The sequence below is a fragment of the Culex pipiens genome, chromosome 1 (genome assembly GCF_016801865.2).
Source record: "Culex pipiens pallens isolate TS chromosome 1, TS_CPP_V2, whole genome shotgun sequence".
In the NCBI taxonomy this organism is placed as follows: domain Eukaryota; kingdom Metazoa; phylum Arthropoda; class Insecta; order Diptera; family Culicidae; genus Culex; species Culex pipiens.
In genome coordinates this window covers 123,494,509-123,512,658 of record NC_068937.1, presented here as the reverse complement: position 1 = coordinate 123,512,658, position 18,150 = coordinate 123,494,509, and the positions used below count along the sequence as shown (strand labels likewise).

At 38.5% G+C, this 18,150-nt stretch overlaps 3 protein-coding genes across 6 annotated transcripts in view; 2 read left to right on the top strand and 1 right to left on the bottom strand.

Annotated features, from left to right (window-relative positions):
* The window catches only part of LOC120426163 (papilin), a 127,551-nt gene that overhangs the window by 72,707 nt on the left and 36,694 nt on the right, over nt 1–18,150 (top strand). The gene's annotated exons all lie outside the window — the stretch shown is intronic.
* On the top strand, nt 1,132–6,305 carry LOC120426149 (uncharacterized). The gene is made up of 5 exons (XM_052706032.1): nt 1,132–1,290; nt 1,364–2,118; nt 3,444–4,044; nt 5,453–5,536; nt 5,600–6,305. The coding sequence occupies exons 1-5, from the start codon at nt 1,279–1,281 to the stop codon at nt 6,179–6,181; spliced, it is 2,034 nt and encodes a 677-aa protein (XP_052561992.1). The 5' UTR covers nt 1,132–1,278; the 3' UTR covers nt 6,182–6,305.
* LOC128092467 (cuticle protein-like) lies at nt 3,379–4,361 on the bottom strand. The gene is made up of 2 exons (XM_052706336.1): nt 4,206–4,361; nt 3,379–4,137 (listed from the first exon to the last, which is right to left on the bottom strand). Exons 1-2 carry the CDS (start codon nt 4,215–4,217, stop codon nt 3,460–3,462), a joined length of 690 nt encoding a protein of 229 aa, XP_052562296.1. The 5' UTR covers nt 4,218–4,361; the 3' UTR covers nt 3,379–3,459.

The following is an 18,150-nucleotide window of genomic DNA, read 5'->3' as shown; positions in this document are numbered from 1 at the left end:
AAAATTGAATCGGCCGATTGCATCACGATTTTTTAGCAACTTGTTTCACGAAGGATTATGTTCTCGATGCAGGTTGAATCAACAACACTGAAGCATGATGCAATATCTTTGCATGATGGATGAAGCTTAATAATAACAAAAACAATAAATGTTCTGGATCAATTTTAAGAGTAGGACTTGGAAAAAAGCTGCTGATATTATCCTGATATGCTATGATTGCATGATAAATATTACATCAGTTTGTATTTTTTTAAGAAACAGAATATAAATCGCAGTCTTGTTCTTGAAATCAAAATGTTAGAGTAAAACGAGATTTTAATAAAAGCCAATTTTATCTACGTACGCATGTATTGCGTGCACGTACACGACAATTTTAAAGGTTAAATTTGGTTCATCCAGGAATTTCGCATTCAACGTATTTTATTTTAGATTTAAATATCAATTAAAGAAGCTATAATTTGATCTCATTTGATCAATTCAAGCGAAACAATATACATGACAAATTGTCTCATTTACATTGTTTTGCTTTATATTTATATTGCAAATTATGAACATATCATACTAGAATAAAAAACAAATATATAATAAAATTTAAAAAAAAAACACCTTTGTGTTGCTGTTCAAAATTTACCAGATCAGAATTAATTCGGTGTGCAAAGGTCAACACAATATCACGCACATTATTCCAGAAACGATTACAAGAAAGGAAAAAAAAAGCTCTTCCTACCGTGACCTTTACCAGTCCCGGTAGAATGCTTCCATTTACCAAGGCCAACCAGCACCTTTAACCCTTTCAATCCGTACGGAGCATACACCCAGAAATCATTATTCCTGAATCGATCCTTTTATTTTCATGTGTTTCAGTTTTAATGTAAATTAACTTGAAAAAAAAAGAAAAAAAATCAGGACTGAAATTAGTAACGGGTTGAAATATTTAATGCAAAAGCTCCTACTTCTTCCTTCTCCTTAAAGTAGAACTGTTTTTAACTCATGACGACTAAGTGATAAAATTGTACAAACGAACTTTTGGTTGGCATTTGAGGACTGGAAAGGATAATACCAAGTAGCAGCAAAAAACCGGAACAAGTCGGTGAAACAGTTAAAGCGAAACTCGTGCGAGTAACGAGATTCTGATTGCCAGCGCTGCTGCTGTTGCTCGACTTTTGGCACTGCCGGAGAGTGTCAAACCAGTTGCTATAAATTGGAGGAATCGATTTGGCTTAAGCACAGTTTGATCAGCATCATTGTTTAGTGAACAACTGCCTTGGAACGGAAAAAATGGCATTCAAGGTAAGAAGTCGAGGCGGCGTTCGTGATTGGGGCGTTTGTTGACACTTGTAACATGAATGATTCATTTCAACAGTTTGTGACCTTCCTCGCCCTGGTGGCCGTTGCCCGCGCCGGAGTCATCTCCAGCCCGGCTCTGTCCTACGCTGCTGCTCCGGCTCTGTCGTACGCCGCTGCCCCAGCCCTGTCCTACGCCGCTCCAGTGGCCAAGACCGTGTCCTATGCTGCTCCCGCCCAGTACGCCTATGCTGCCCCAGTGGCCAAGACCATTGTTGCTGCCCCGGCCCTGACTAAGACCGTTGTCGCTGATGAGTACGACCCGAACCCTCAGTATTCTTTCTCGTACGGAATCTCCGACAAACTGACCGGAGACCAGAAGGAACAGCACGAGACCCGCAACGGAGATGTCGTCCAGGGATCTTACTCGCTGGTTGAAGCTGACGGAACCCGCCGCATCGTTGATTACACTGCTGATCCACACAACGGATTCAACGCCGTCGTCCGCAAGGAAGGACTCGCTGCCCAAGTTATTGCCGCCAAGACCGTGATCGCTCAGCCCGCCATTGCCAAGGCCGTCTATGCCCAGCCCGCCTACACTTCCTACGCCGCCCCAGCTGTGACCAAGACCATCGTCCAGCAGCCAGCTTATGCCACCTATGCCGCCCCAGTGGCCAAGGCCGTCTATGCTCAGCCAGCTTACACCTCGTACGCCGCTCCTCTGGCCACCAAGACCATCGTGTCCCAGCCAGCTTATGCCTCGTACGCCGCCCCTCTGGCCACCAAGACCATCGTGTCCCAGCCAGCTTATGCCTCGTACGCCGCCCCAGCTCTGTACCACTAAGCAATAGACTGATCAACTGTTATCGACTGTTTGTTGACTGTGTTCCCTAAATTGATAAGAACTCGATGGCACGAAAAGAATAAAACATTAATTTTCAAAGCAATCAACAAATTGAATTACTTGTTTTTATTTCAAAACAGAGGTGCTCAAATCATGCCTGCTTTTATTTAATTATTTAGTATCATATAAAAGTTAATTAAGCTCATTTTAATTACAGCAGCAATATGATTACACAAGTGAAACCATGATTACACCTTATAACAAAATAAGAATAAATCCATACACATAGGTACTGAATGCCGAATTTGGGCGTTACCTTGGGGGAAAAAACAAGCAAGGTTACGTCCTATAGAAAAGTTATTAGAAAATAATAGAAATTCGTTTTTATTTGATTATAATTTATTTATTACTTTTTTTTGTGGGGTTGTTCCTCACTTATTGAAAAAAAGCATGTCTATGATTTTTTTTGGGAGGTTTTCGTACAGTTTAGGAGGAAAACATGAATTATCATGATGTACTCAATGTTGAGTGATGCACCCTAGGGCTAGCTGTGACGCGCGATAGCAGCTTTTCAAGAGCGTTTTCAGCTGAAAATGCTTACTCCAGCCTTTTACAGAAAATAAAATATAATTTGAAATCACACAATGATGATAAATAATCACACAACACTAAAATAAACTTAATTTTCTTTTCAGGTAACGATTGCAGAGTTTGGAAATAATTCTAAATCGATTTCGACCACTTTCTGGTAAGACTTCATATCTTGAGTAAAATATTGATGTAAAGCTTCTGAGGCTGATGCAAATATTTTTTAAAGTTTTTGTCCCTCGGCTCTGACCGTGGTCGGAGCGGGAGGAGGAGAGGTTTGGAAAAAAATATAAAAAATGAAATGACATGCCAGTAATTCAACATTTCAATGCAAAAAGCATGGAAAATGCTTAATACAGTAAGTTCAGTCGGTTTGCAACCATAAGTTCTATGTTTTAAAGATTTTTTTGCGGAATTAAAACTTTTTGCACAACGGAATTTTACAAAAACACATTTTTTTTAAATTAACTCAAACTTGTCAAAAATGATAATTAATGCAAGGAGAATGCACTTTAAATTGATTTCAGTTAATTGCATGTACAAATAAATTAAAATTTTAAAGTTTTATAAAAAACAAATTATGCTCCTGATTATTCGAAACGCCTGACAGCCTGAACCGTTAGAGGTGAACAAATTTAAATAATAAAATAAACATATTTGCATTAATTTTTAGCTGTTTCTATTTTCATTCAGTCGTAACAGTTTGTAACAATAACTTGTTCACAAGGGAAAGGGAAAGTAGCTTAGTGGTGATACAGGGCTGGGGCGGCGTACGAGGCATAAGCTGGCTGGGACACGATGGTCTTGGTGGCCAGAGGAGCCGAGTACGAAGTGTAAGCTGGCTGAGCATAGACGGCCTTGGCCACTGGGGCGGCATAGGTGGCATAAGCTGGCTGCTGGACGATGGTCTTGGTCACAGCTGGGGCGGCGTAGGAAGTGTAGGCGGGCTGGGCATAGACGGCCTTGGCGGCAACAACTGGGGCAGCGGCGACAGCCTTGACGGCCAGGGCTTCCTTGCGGACGACGGCGTTGAATCCGTTGTGTGGGTCAGCGGTGTAATCGACGATGCGTCGAGTTCCGTCGGCTTCAACCAGCGAGTAAGATCCCTCGACAACATCTCCGTGACGGGTCTCGTGCTGTTCTTTCTGATCTCCGGTCAGATGGTCGGAGATTCCGTACGAGAAAGAGTACTCTGGGTTCGGGTCGTACTCATCGGCGACAACGGTCTTGGTCAGAGCCGGGGCAGCAACAATGGTCTTGGCCACTGGGGCGGCATAGGCGTACTGGGCGGGGGCAGCATAAGACACGGTCTTGGCCACTGGAGCGGCGTAGGACAGGGCTGGGGCAGCGGCGTACGACAGGGCTGGGCTGGAGATGACTCCGGCTTGGGCAACGGCCACCAGGGCGAGGAAGGTCACAAACTGCAAAAATACGATCCAATTTAGTCACTTTCGTTTCCCACGCCATAATCTGCACGTTTAACACTTACCTTGAATGCCATTTTGCTTGAAATTGGAGACAGAGCTGGTTGTTCACAGTACTAAACAAGCGATCGAACTGTGCCTTAACCGAAACTGTCGCGCCCAATTTATACTCCCTTTGCAAACTGACCGACCAAGTTCCCACAGCAAGTAATTGCACCAGATTCTGGACCCGCTGCATCCAGAAAGACCTTGACCAATACGCCCAAGCCTGTTCTGTTGCCAAGCTGATCGGTCCAAACGTTACGCAACATCGCCATGAAACGAGACTCGACTCAAGTTCATCTGGTGATCGGATCCGGTGGAACCTGAATCCAGACTGGTGGCGTTGGCGTTGCCAGCTTCCTTCTTCAGAAATGTTGGTCAGGATGTCATCAGAAAAGTGAAAGTACACCGACGAACCTACCCCAACATTGCGCCGGGTTCTGAGTCGAGGTCAGTTGGATGGTGGAACAAGCGTGATGACAAAATGGGGCCTCTTGGCGAGTGGAGCATTTTATCAAGTGGACGTAGAGTTCTTATTATTAATTAACATAGAAAATTTAACAACATGAAAACTTATTCAAATTATGTACATTTTCATCGATTTAATTTCGGTTCACATTAATCAATTAATTGAAAATTAACTTTTTAAAGATTTTTCATATGTGTTCATGATTTTGTATATTTAATAATTTTTTGACGGTTATGATTTTGTGAATTTTAATTACAATTATATAATTAGATCACAATTTTCTCATACGAGCAAAAACCATGTTTTATTGTTCTATTTTGTGTTAACTTTAAAACAGATTAAACCACAAAAATAATGGTGCTGTTCGGTAATCCTGACCTACAAGAATATCAATTTTTTGCCCCCACAGCACTCGACTGAGAATAATGTTCCATCCCAAAATGTCATGGCACATTGGCCGGTTCAAAAACGCGAAATCCAACCATGCGTTGCTATAGAAAGGTCTTCCACGTTTACTCGAAAAGTGGCACCATTTAATTTCACGACATTTTTTTTCCTTTTCTCCTTCCTTGCTACAATTTTTAACGCTCTGGTTCCCCCGCAATGTTCCGATTTTTTTTGAAGACGGTTCCAGTTTCAATCGCCCAAACGGCTACGAAAGTGACACTTTTTTCAAGGCCCTTTTCCCGATGGGTTTCCCGTTGACCCTGAAATCGAGTCCGTCTGACGAGACGATGTGTAAAAAACCGGAACGTTCAGAATATTTGACCGGTATAAATTGTTCCCGCGGGTTTGCTGAAGGTACAGTTCGATCGTTTGTTTTGTACCGTGAACAACAGCTTCGCTGTCCTATCCCAACCCGTCCTAATCACAATGGCTTTCAAGGTATGTTTCTCGGGGAAGATTTTTTTAATTTTTTGTGAAGCTAATATTGTACTCATCCTGCAGTTTGTGGTCTTCCTTGCCCTGGTGGCCGTGGCCCGTGCCGGAGTCATCTCCAGCCCGGCTTTGGCAACCTACGCCGCCGCCCCGGCTCTGTCGTATTCGGCACCAATCGCCCGAACGCTGTCCTACGCTGCCCCAGTGGCCAAGACCATTGTTGCCGCTCCGGCTCTGGCCAAAACCGTCGTTGCCGATGAGTACGACCCGAACCCAGAGTACTCTTTCTCGTACGGAATCTCTGACCAGCTGACCGGAGACCAGAAGGAGCAGCACGAGACCCGTCACGGAGATGTCGTCGAGGGATCTTACTCGCTGGTTGAAGCCGACGGAACTCGTCGCATCGTCGATTACACCGCCGATCCCATCCATGGATTCAACGCCGTCGTCCGCAAGGAAGCGCTGGCTGCCCCAGTCATCGCCGCCAAGACCGTTGTTGCCCAACCTGCCATCGCCGCCTACGCCGCCCCAGCTGTGACCAAGACCATCGTCCAGCAGCCGGCCATTGCCACCAAGACCGTCATTGCTCAGCCAGCTATTGCCTCGTACTCGGCTCCTCTGGCCACCAAGACCATCGTTGCTCACCACTAAATGGTGTACATCCCTTCGAAGAAAGACTGTTACAGCGCGTACCTTAAACCCCGTTCTCCTCGTAAAATCCCTTCACATTAATTTATTGATTATGTTTTCATTTTTAAGATGAAATAAAGCAAAACCATGAAAAAGACATATTTTGGGGTTATTAATGGTGTTGAGTTAATTGCAGCAAGCGTTGACAACATGCTGTTGATCTGGGAGTGCCATGAACACGTTCAACCAAAGTTCAGCGTGGAAGGGCACAAGTTTCACATCGCTGCCTTATCACGAAACAAATGGTAAATGATTACATTTTAGTTAAACATTGCTGAAAATGCACAACCATTGAAAACATTGAAATTTAAAATTCACCGAAGTTCTTAGGAAAATTTCCTTTTGGATAGTGATGGATTTTTTTTTTTTTTGTTGTCTCATTTTGAGTTGTTGAGCCCAAGTGTGATCCCAAACATACAACAAAGTGATCTGGGAATATGATATCCAAAATGGCGGCTGATTGCCATATCTATGGCAGAGAGAAGGGACTATAGAGCTATCTAAGCCCGATCTCACGCACACTAGCTTACCGTTTGTTTTTGCTGGCGGGTACAAATTTTAACCTAAAAATCCATCGTGTACGTACACACAATACATGCGCACGGAGATAACTCTATGGACTGTTTTTTAATTATCCATATTGTAATACAATATGTACCTCTTTATTTTGAGGATTATGGGATCCCTGAATTTGTTTTGTTTTTGGTTTTTAATCGTGTTTTTTCCGTTGTACATATAAATTTACAAAGGGCTTTAGGACCTTATTTGCCACGTTATCTGCTCATAAAGTCGAGGGGCTCGTCACTGTTTACCTTCTCAATTATTCCACTTGCGGAAGAGGGCATATTTTCATATGTTTACCTGCCAACTGTGCGTGTAAATTCACAAGAGCAACAAATAATAAAACTAGATAAACACTAAACAGTCTATTTGCCTTTATCAGGTGTACTCCCTCGGAAAGGAAAGCTCATTTCTTATCCCACGCAGAACATTCAGAAAGGGTGAAACGGCTTACTGAAAAACTGTTTACTATTTTTAATATTGTGCCGCTTTGACAATAAAATTAGATGAGAAATAAATAATTTAAACATTTCTGAACGTTACGCCAGTCCTCCACAGATCCGAATAGAAGTCGCAAAAGCCCCGCTAAATTATATGTTTGAAGATGAATTAAACTGTAAACACTAAAGCTGAAGCCCTCCAAAACATATCAGGTGCAACTTTCCCGTGGAACGTGTTTGCGTGCAAGTGCATATGTTGCCATGTGCACGCACTTACGAACCGAGAAGGGACAAACATAACACACACAGACTCACATCAAATTGTAACGTCAACAAACAGGGGAATGCGCTGGGATCGTGGACAGATGATGAAGGAACAGGGATGAAGCCTGAAGATTTAAATGTGTTTATTGCGGACATGCTCAACTTTTCATGCTGGATTAAACTAATGGAATAGGGCATGAATAACGCGAATAATTAAGCTGGAAAGAAATTCTTCCAACTACATCCATGAAGACTGCGAATCCACGGAAAACTATATCAACCCGTAGAAGTTTCGCCACCGTTCAAGTCAGCCCATTACAGAGCCGTGTGCGCATCGCTAGATATGATAATGACGGAGGAAATTAGTCCCACATGTCAATTCTCACACGTTCCCCCAGACTGCCGTTTCGTCGAAACGTGCCAGATTGAAGATGCCTTCTCCCTTCAATTTGCGATCCCAGGCAAGACGCACAACGCCGCTTCCAACTGTCAATGTTATGAATAATAATTATCCAGCATCGTCATCGAGTTTAGTCCAGCACGGGTCCATGTCCATGTGTTGAAACTCTGCAGCATCCACAAGATCATTTGCGCCGATGAAGCTGCAGTCGATGAGAGGGGTCCGAGATGTTGGTGAAATGTTGACATGGAACAGCTCGAGTGAAAAGTGCAAACAAGGCCCTCTGCACGAAGGTGTAGCTTTCGATGGGCCAACAAACTATCGGTGTCATCTTGAGAGCTACGGAATGCTTTCGTTAGCTGTGTTGCATATCCCAAGTCATGATTTGAAAACGTTTTGGAGTAGAAAAGAGACGTAAGCTTTGATTGATTTCTCAAGATTGACGTTTTAGTTAACTAACATGACAAACAGTGTTACGAAATGCTGGATCAATCACATATAAACTGAGAAGTTCACAATGCTCGCAATACAAAATTATACGAATTCATCACTTAAGTTCATCGCACAATTTAGAATGTTTTTACTGATTAAGGTTGAACTTATTTGATTCAACGTTCAATTACTGAACATAATTACGAACAATTTTAAAAATATTCAATACAATCATTATCACTGAAAGTTAAAATTCCAATTCCTGTTTTGCATTCCTCAATGTCTCTTTGTGTGGTGGGATGTTAATCAAACAATTGTAACTCGATTATCTCGCCACTGGCAGACCAGATTTTGTCCGTTTTGGTCTTATTCGATCCTACTTGGGGTCCCATAAGTTCCTATTGAAAATTATGCAGTTCAAATAAGTACTTCGAGTGTCCTATTGTCGACTCCGAGAACAGAAGACTGATGCAGTATATGCAAGTAATATTAAAAGGAAAAACTCTGGAGTTTTTTTTAAAGTTCCAACAAACAAAATTTTCATTTTCACGTCTTTTTTGTCAAAAAAAAAGTGTAATTTTACCACTGAAAATGTGTAATTTAACCACTTTTCTGTTGTAATGTCGCATTTTCAGTCTAAATTGAGGTAAAATTACATCAGAAAACATAGAATATTCAACCTTCCCAATTTACATAATTTTTTACTGTGTAGAACTCGTCTCTTTGTATTCACATAAATGATTTCTGCTGAAACGCTGAAACAAATTTCAAAGAAAATTGTTTTTTTTAAATATATGCACAGAAAAAATCATGGTAAAATTACATCTGGAAGGGGCACATCTTTTATGTCAGAAAAACTGTGTAATTTTACCACTTTTCTGTTGTAATGTCGCTTTTGGTAAAATTACATCATAATTACATCATTTAATAATTTACATCATAAAAGAGGTAATACTCAACCTTCCAAAATTACACGTTCCAAATTTACACATTTTTTTTCTGTGTGGTTTTAATAAAACATTAAATGTTGTATTGAGCAATTCTCTACCAAAACCGGAAATGGATTTTATTTGTATTTTTTGATTTGACTTAAACTTTGTGGGGGCCTTCCCTATGACCAAATATGCTATTTTGCGTCATACAAGTCTACATACAATTTTGGCTGCTGTCCATACAAAAATGGTATGTAAATATTCAAACAGCTGTAACTTTTGAGTGATTTTTCTGATGATTTTTTTTTGGAAAAAATCGAAGTTTTATGCAAAAACAAGTTTAACATAATTTTTTAATACAAAATTGAATTTGCAATCGAAAAGTACTCTACAGATTTTTTGGTAAAGGGCTTCGTTTTCAAGATATAGCCACCGAAAGTTTGATTTTAGCGAAATATTTGCATTTTTTCATTTTTTAAAAATAGTGACCATGAGTGACCATTTCTAAAAATATTGTTTTTGAAAAGTTCAGAAAACTTGCTATAAAATTGTCTAAGAGTCATTAAAGATTGGACCTCGGGTTGCTGAGATAGAGCCGCTTTAAGAAAAAGAAACACGAAAATTGAAGTTTTCTTAATATCACCAAAACAACCCACCATTTTCTAATGACGATATCTCAGCAGCTAATGGTCCGATTTTCAATGTTAATACATTGAACATTTTTGAATCAAGACTAGCATTTTAAATGGGCGTAATATTCAATGTTTGGCCCTTTTAAAATGTTAGTCTTGATTTTGAAAATTTCAAAGTATTTTTTTCGAAAAGATCGGAAAATTTCACAAATGTTTCTTTATTAACATTGATAATCAGACCATTAGTTGCTGAGATATCGTCATTAGAAAATGGTGGGTTATTTTGGTGAGATTAAGAAAACTTCAATTTTCGCGTTTCTTTTTTTTAAAGCGGCTCTATCTCAGAAACCCAAGGTCCAATCTTCAATGTCTCTTTGACAATTTTATAGCAAATTTTCTGAACTTTTTAAAAAAAAATATTTTTATAAATGGTCACTATTTTTAAAAATTGAAAAACTTCAAATATTTCGCTAAAATCAAACTTTCGGTGGCTATATCTTGAAAACGGAGCCCTTTATCAAAAAATCTGTAGAGTACTTTTCGATTGCAAATTCAATTTTGCATTAAAATATTATGTCAAACTTGTTTTTGCATGAAACTTCGATTTTTTCCAAAAATCACTATTTTTTCAAAAATTCATAACTCGGCGGCAGATTTTTTGACCATGTTTCTCTATGGCTCAAAAGTTGCGGATTTTTGTCCCCTAAAACATATCAAAAAAACTCGAAAATCAAAAAATTGTGAAATTGTGTTTTAGTGAAAAAAAGTTGACAAAAAACTCTGCAATTTTTTTTCCGTGTACATATTTTTTCTCAAAAGTCCTCAACAATACCTACAACTTTGCCGAAGACACCAAATTGATCAGAAAATTCACTCAAAAGTTACAGCTGTTTGAATATTTACATACCATTTTTGTATGGACAGCAGCCAAAATTGTATGGAGACTTGTATGGGTGAACCAATGACACAAAATAGCATCTTTGATCATAGGGAAGGCCCCCACAAAGTTTAAGTCAAATAAAAAAATACAAAAAATAAAAATGGTCGAAATCGGCCGATTTCGTAGAGAGTTGCTCTTTTGCAAATTAAAATTTAGCAAGAATTATCAACTTTTTGTCGAATCAGACTTTAGATTTGCTATTCTACAAGTTAAAAAAATTCTTGGTGATATTACATCTGGGAATGAGCATTTTTTTTAATTTCTGAAAAAATGTGTTATTTTACCGCTAAAATTTTGTAAACCCTTACATTTACCCTGAATAGTACTAAATTTGAATAAATTACAGCTTTGAAGCTGATTGAAATAAGCTGCTCTCAAAACGGTGTTTGGATTCTTCAACTATTCGCAATAATGCCCATATCTATTCATCAACCATTCATTTTCCAAACAGTCTAATTTTAAATTCAATCACGAGTTCTTTGCTGCTCAACCCTTAAAAATCACTTCCAAGTCTTCTCATCTCTTTGGCCAAATTCATCTCCCTTGCTGGGACACCATTTTCGGTTCGGCACTTGTGCTGTCTCAAAGACCCATCAGCCGTCCGTACCATGACAGTCATCGTTTGACATGTCTTGTGACAAATTTACGATGAGAAGAACAAAACATGCCACCATATGGTTGCTCATGTTTCACTTTCAAGCGTTTTTGTGCAGCCTGGCTTTGACGCAGTTATCGTTTTGAAACGCTTGATGCGTTTTTGAGTTAGGTCAGGGTTGTCCTTGGTGGGTTTTGAGTTTCCCATTTTATGGTTCGAGTTCCACTGCAACGGAAGTTGACTTGAAATTGTTTGAAACCAGTTGAATTGTTTTGGATTTAACATCACCTTCAGTTATCTCACTAATGATTTCTCCATTATTGAGAGTAATTTAAAGACGATCAACGACAGTTATTAAAAATCCCTCTAAAACCCCAAAATCGGCCACAAAAAAGCCAAGCAGCTCCAGCATCAATCACCGTTTAATAAGCAAGCTAAATAATGTATGCAAACGCACAAACCCCTAGCCAGTCAGTTCCATTCATAAAGCGTTAAATACTGATCGCGATTTAAATAAAGCAAAAAAAAAAAGAATCAAAAACTCAACAACGGAAGAAGACGAGCAGCGTCAAAGATCACCGGCCATCGCCAACGAAGACGATTCGTTTCTTCGCGCCTCATCTGGAGCCGTGACTAATTGGTGTGGTGCCTGCCGGTGGAATAAACGAGCTGCCGAAGAAGTGCAACTAACCCTTGCTTTACTGATGCGGTACAATTAAAATACAAATCACACATAGTTAAACGCAGTTGGAAATGAAAATTTACAAAGTTTTTTGATAATAAAAAAAATAATACACTAAAAGTAGTATTCTTTTCAGCACTGTTTTCCACAAATCTTGAATCGGAAAAAAGGAGATCAAAAAACGAAGAAGTCAACAAAGGGTTAACCGGCAAAACAGGGTGGAACCAAAACAAAAATCGAAACCGCTGAGACAAAGTAAAAAGAAGATGCTAACAAACGAACAGCAAACATTAATAATGTGAACAGAAGGGAAAAAAACCCAACGATGAATGGATGCGTTGATTCGCGGCTGCATAATAATAACAACTCAAAGAGTCGCTCTCGGGCCAGACTTTTGGGTCAATAAATCATCTGCGCGTTTTTTCTTCATTCTTACAATTACGGTTTGCTTTAAAGGAAAGATCTTCGCCGGCAATTGATTGGAAGCTGGTACTTTTGCGGATGCAATGTGGAAGTTATTTTGCATTTCTTGTTATGCTTTCGGCACTTGAAGGTGCGTTTTTTTCTGAATTATGAACTTTTGAGGCGTTTTGCGGTCGATTTGTGATTGTCATTATTTATGATTGTTTTGACATCGGAAACGTTGTGAAGATTGGCTTGAAAAATGGTGCATAATGATAGGTTGCTAAAATTTTGATTCGAGAAATGGAATTCGGAGAGAGTATTTCCGCAATCTCACTGTGAAACTGACAACTTTTCCTGTCCTTCCCGAGCAGGGGTAAATAACACGGGAATACCAAATTTTGGTATTACTTGGGCAAATAACAGCGACCAAAATGTGCCCTTGGTTGCCCAGTAATAGATGGTAAAATACCATGAAATCATACCAAAATCTTGTATGTGTAAGGGCACAACAATACCAAACCATGTTATTCCAAGGGTAAAATAATACCTCAAAATAAAACCATTTCAATACCAAGTTGAGGTCTTCTGGATTTTTGAACATTGCTTGAATACCAAAACTTGGTATTGCCATGGTTTAATTTTTAGGTATTCCCGCGCCCTTGGAAAATCATATTTTGGTATTTCTGTGGTCTTTCACATGCATGATTTTGGTATGATTTCATGGTATTTTACCATCTATTACTGGGCAACCAAGAGCACATTATGGTCGCTGGTATTTGAACAAGTAATACCAAAATTTGGTATTTTCATACCATTTTTAGTGCAGCAGTTGCAGTTAGTGAAAAAACGGAAATTATTCATATGCAACAGCCAAATCTACTCACCTGATGATTCCATGTTGTTCTTAGTGATATTCTTCACCACACCGAATGCATTTGTCATTGATGAACGGCCTGTGCTTGAAGTTCTTGAAGCTTCTGAAAAATAACAAGATTGAAAAATAAGTATTATTAAAATGAAACTGAATTGAAATTCACCAAAATTCATTAATCTGTCGATTGGCTCGTTTTTCAAAGTATTTGGTTATCCCAACTTAGAGATATTTCAACGTTTTTGAAAAAAATATTAGTGGGTATATCACACTAATTTTTTAAATCATCTTTAACATTTTTGGGTTTCAAGTCATTTTAGCGCAAAATTAATTAACTCGTAAATTTTTTTTAACAAATTTCCCATAGTTTCAGAGAAAATTGATGAAACCTTTTAATATTCAAATAATACCAAAATGTGCCATCCTGACTTAGAAAATTTTCCACAATTTCAAGTCATTTCTGTAGGGGGTATATCAAAAATGTTTAAAATAAAGTTTGAAATTTTCGGTTTTCAATGAAAGCATTCGCTTTGAGACATCATTTTAGCGCAAAATTAATTATTTTGTCAAAACTGGTCAAAATTTTCCCATAGTTTCAGAGGAATTTGATAAAACACTTTAATACCAAAATAATACCAAAATGTGCCATCCTGACTTAGACAATTTTCCACAATTTCAAGTCATTTCTGTAGGGGGTATATCAAAAATGTTTAAAATAAAGTTTGAAATTTCCGGTTTTGAATGAAAGCATTCGCTTTGAGACATCATTTTAGCGCAAAATTAATTATTTTGTCAAAATTGGTCAAAATTTTTCCATAGTTGCAGAGGAATTTGATAAAATACTGTAATACCAAAAGAATACCAAAATGTGGTGTTCGATCATTGACAAATTCTGCAATTTTGCAATATCAAAACAATACCTTAAATTGGTATGATACCACATTTTGCTCTTGCATAATCCTTAAGACAAATTTTAAAGGGTCCAGGAATACCAAAATTTGGTATTGATACCAGAGAAAGGTATTATTACGCATTTCCCTTGTTATTTACCCATGCTCGGGTTCTGGAGAAACGAAACGGCCTACTTTTCCCTACCAAAAATAACAGAATTTAAAATTATTACCTTTCAATAACAGTGCTGAAAAGTTCTACTTTTCAGCACTGAAATGGGTGCTGAAAAGTTGAACTTTTCAACACAAGTATCGAAAAGTAACATTGTAATTTTTTTTTTTTTGAACGATGAAATTACTAACCGCATTAATGTTTGACATAAAATTCCATTAGAGAAGCGTTTTTCGAAATTGCAAAAAATGTTGTAAGCAACTCGTTGCAAAAATTGATTTTTTCAGCACTCGTCGTATTTATCCAACTCGGTAAACCTCGTTGGATAAATGTACAACTCGTGCTGAAAAAATCTTCTTTTTGCAACTTGTTGCATAAACTACTATTATTATCTTGTAACATTTTAGAAACACAAATAAAATAAACCTATATAGCATTCCCACAAAAAACCCGATTTAATCCCACCAGGGGTGAGATAGAGCCTTTCTTACTAAAGAATATAACATATCTCAATTCACAACATCGACTTGATACAAAAAATCTTATGATGAAAGCAAGGTATTATTAATGATGTGTTTTCTAAAAGAAATTGAAAATGCAATTTTCACCTATCTAAAATTTTTAATCGTACAAATTCTTAGCTTCCAATGCGCAAGTGACGACACACACCGCGGTTTTGGTTTTCTAGTTTTGGTACGAGCCCAAAAACCGAACAAAGCAGGCGAAAAGCAAAACCGAGTTAACCGCACAGTGGGAAGCTTGCCATTCAGCGTCTACGAAAGTGAGAGAGTCAGAGATAGATATTTTTACAACCGCACCACTACACACTGAATCGCAATACCTTTGGTAGATAGCCATTGGCGTCGCGAGCATTGAAAACTTTGAAAACGATATAAAGCTTAGAAGCTTCGAAAGCTCCTATTGGAATCCAATGAACTCTGTTAAATAAAACGACACGACAAATGAAGCCTACTTAAAGGCGATTTTAGGAGCACACGGGAAACAAATTGATTGTACCCGGATGAATGTCCTATGTCAAAAAAGTTTTTGCATAAACATTGGACAGTTATGCAAAAACGGACAGAGCAAAAGAAACCAAAAAGCTACGATATCTTACATGTTGAAGGAAACATCGGTAGACAAGCTACTACGAACGAGTATAAGCCGAGCCGAAACATATGCTCCAGCATTCTCGCGCCAGTATTCGAAGCTCAACTTGACAACTTGTCGACTTGGCGACGAAGCGTCGAAAATCGATGCAGTGTGATTTTTTAGAGATTTTTCGGTTTAAAATTCATGCTGAATCGACATATTTACGAAGCTGGAAATGACGTCCTGGCTTAAAGTAAAACCTATACCTTTCTTTAGTAAGAAAGGCAAAAAGTAAATCGATCTGAAAATTGATCGGGATTGCCGATCGATGTCGAATTTGTTTCAGATGCTCACTCATGGTCTGTACTATGAATGTAGCAAGAAATTTCGAATAAAATCAGAAATGAAAAATGTTGGCGAAGGTCACCAGGTGGGCTTTTACCTTTTTTTAGGGATTTTGTTTCTTATGGTAGGTCAAACAAACGGCTCTAACTCCAGAACCATATTATGAATCTGGATGAAAATTTGGGAGGTTGTAGGGCTCGAAAAATGCAATTTTTGAGATAAATAAAAGGTATGAAAATGAAAAATTTTGACCATATTTTCATTTGAAAACTGTGTATTTTCTGGAAAAGTCTGGCCGCATCCGAAAACAGATGGATCATTCGAAATTTGCGCGGCAACTCGCCCAGGTTCAGCACACTAGCTTTCATCTGCATTTAGGAGAATCGAAATCGGATTTATGGGAGCTGAGAACGGCGCGACACAAAATTTAGCAAAATTTTACCACATACGAACATCACTCGACCTCCACGGAATTTATTTTCTCAAAATTCGAGGGTTCGAGATAGACGAGTTCTATCAAGGTGAATCGATAGAGCGTCAAAAATCGATGCAGTGTGATTTTTTAGAGATTTTTCGGTTTAAAATTCATGCTGAATCGACATATTTACGAAGCTGGAAATGACGTCCTGGCTTAAAGTAAAACCTATACCTTTCTTTAGTAAGAAAGGCAAAAACGTCGCAAAAACGTGAACCACATTCATAAAAAATGGGACCGCAAAGAAATCGATTCAATTCTAAAACAAATCAAATTTGAAGATATTTGGTTGTCTTATTGCTGAGATATAGCTTTTTATTAATCTCAGCAGTGCTTTGACCAAATGGGCTCAAAATTTTGGTAAATACTCCTTTTAAAAGTGAGTTACCTTTCATCGGATAAGGAAGTAAAATGTCGGTCCCGGCCTTGGTTGTTAGGCCGTTAAGTCATTCCAGGTGTAGGAGTTGTCTCCATGCCATAAGTACAAACAACACACCAAACCAAGCCTACTCCGGTGGAATCGCTGACGGCGGTTGGACTCGCAATCCAAAGGTCGTCAGTTCAAACACTGGGGTGGAAGGTTCCTTGGAGTAAAAAGAGGTTTGAGTGTTCTCCCCATTCAAGCCTTCGGACTCCTAGGTTCGAGCAGAAACTTGCAATAGAAACCACAAAAGACCCGGGGGTCGTTAATGTGGATGGTTTTGATTTTTTGATTTTAAAAGTCTCGTTTAATGACGAAGGCCGAATTTTCAAACAAATGTTTAAAAAACGATAAAAATATATTCAGTTTTTGATTCTTGTATTTAAAAAGACAACAAAATTTCAAAATCAGGGTGCACACGGTGTCTTGAGAATCTTCACCACAAATTTCATCTAATTTGGTCCATCCAATTTCGAGATATCGTGGCACCCGTAAATCATCGCGGTGTTACGAGAAAAACGTTTAACAAGCCGCTTTGTGCTTGGCAACATTTTAAGTTTAAGTCGTCTGCTTCTAACATAAATCATTATTGAATTGAATAGAAATCTTCGTACACAGAAAAAAACAATTCCTTTAATAGTGAATTGTGTTCATGAATATCAGAAATACGAAGGACTTTAATCATGAGTATAGTGCATTTGCACCACCTCGTGGTTCTCAAATTCATGAACACAATTCACGATTTCGAGAACTCACTTTTTCCGTAAAGTAGATTTAATAAATTTTCTGTAATATGAAATTTAGAGATTCTCTTCATGTTTCAGAACGGATCCTTAGATATGTACAGATTCATCAGGCAGCATGCTTGACCGAATGGTTACGCTGTCCGCTTTGTAAGCGGAAGATCTTAAAAGGCACGAACCATTTAAAGGTGGATTGAGTAACGTTTTTAACAGTATTTTTCTCCATTGTCCGACGTCTCGATTATGCGTTGTTTCGATTATCCAAAGTTTCATTGAATATCCAGAGTTCATCAAAGAACATCAGCTTCTTCTAACAAGGAAATAATTTTAAAAATATTATAATTCGATTATCGATTCAATTATCAAGTGACAATTCTTTTGTAACATTTTGAAATATCGTGAAACGGAGCTTTAATTGAGCGACAAACTTTACACATGGCGAAGATAGGTGTTTGATTAGAATAGGTATATTTCCCCTAACGATCCAAAAAAATTGTCCATAAAAAACAACAAAACACCAGAGCTTTTCTTTGGATCCACCTCTTAACAGGTAGAGATATCGTCACATCTATAAGCTCCTTCTAGTTCTTCTTTTCGAAAAGGTGTGCACGAGTTTCAATTGGTAATGGTTGCTCACA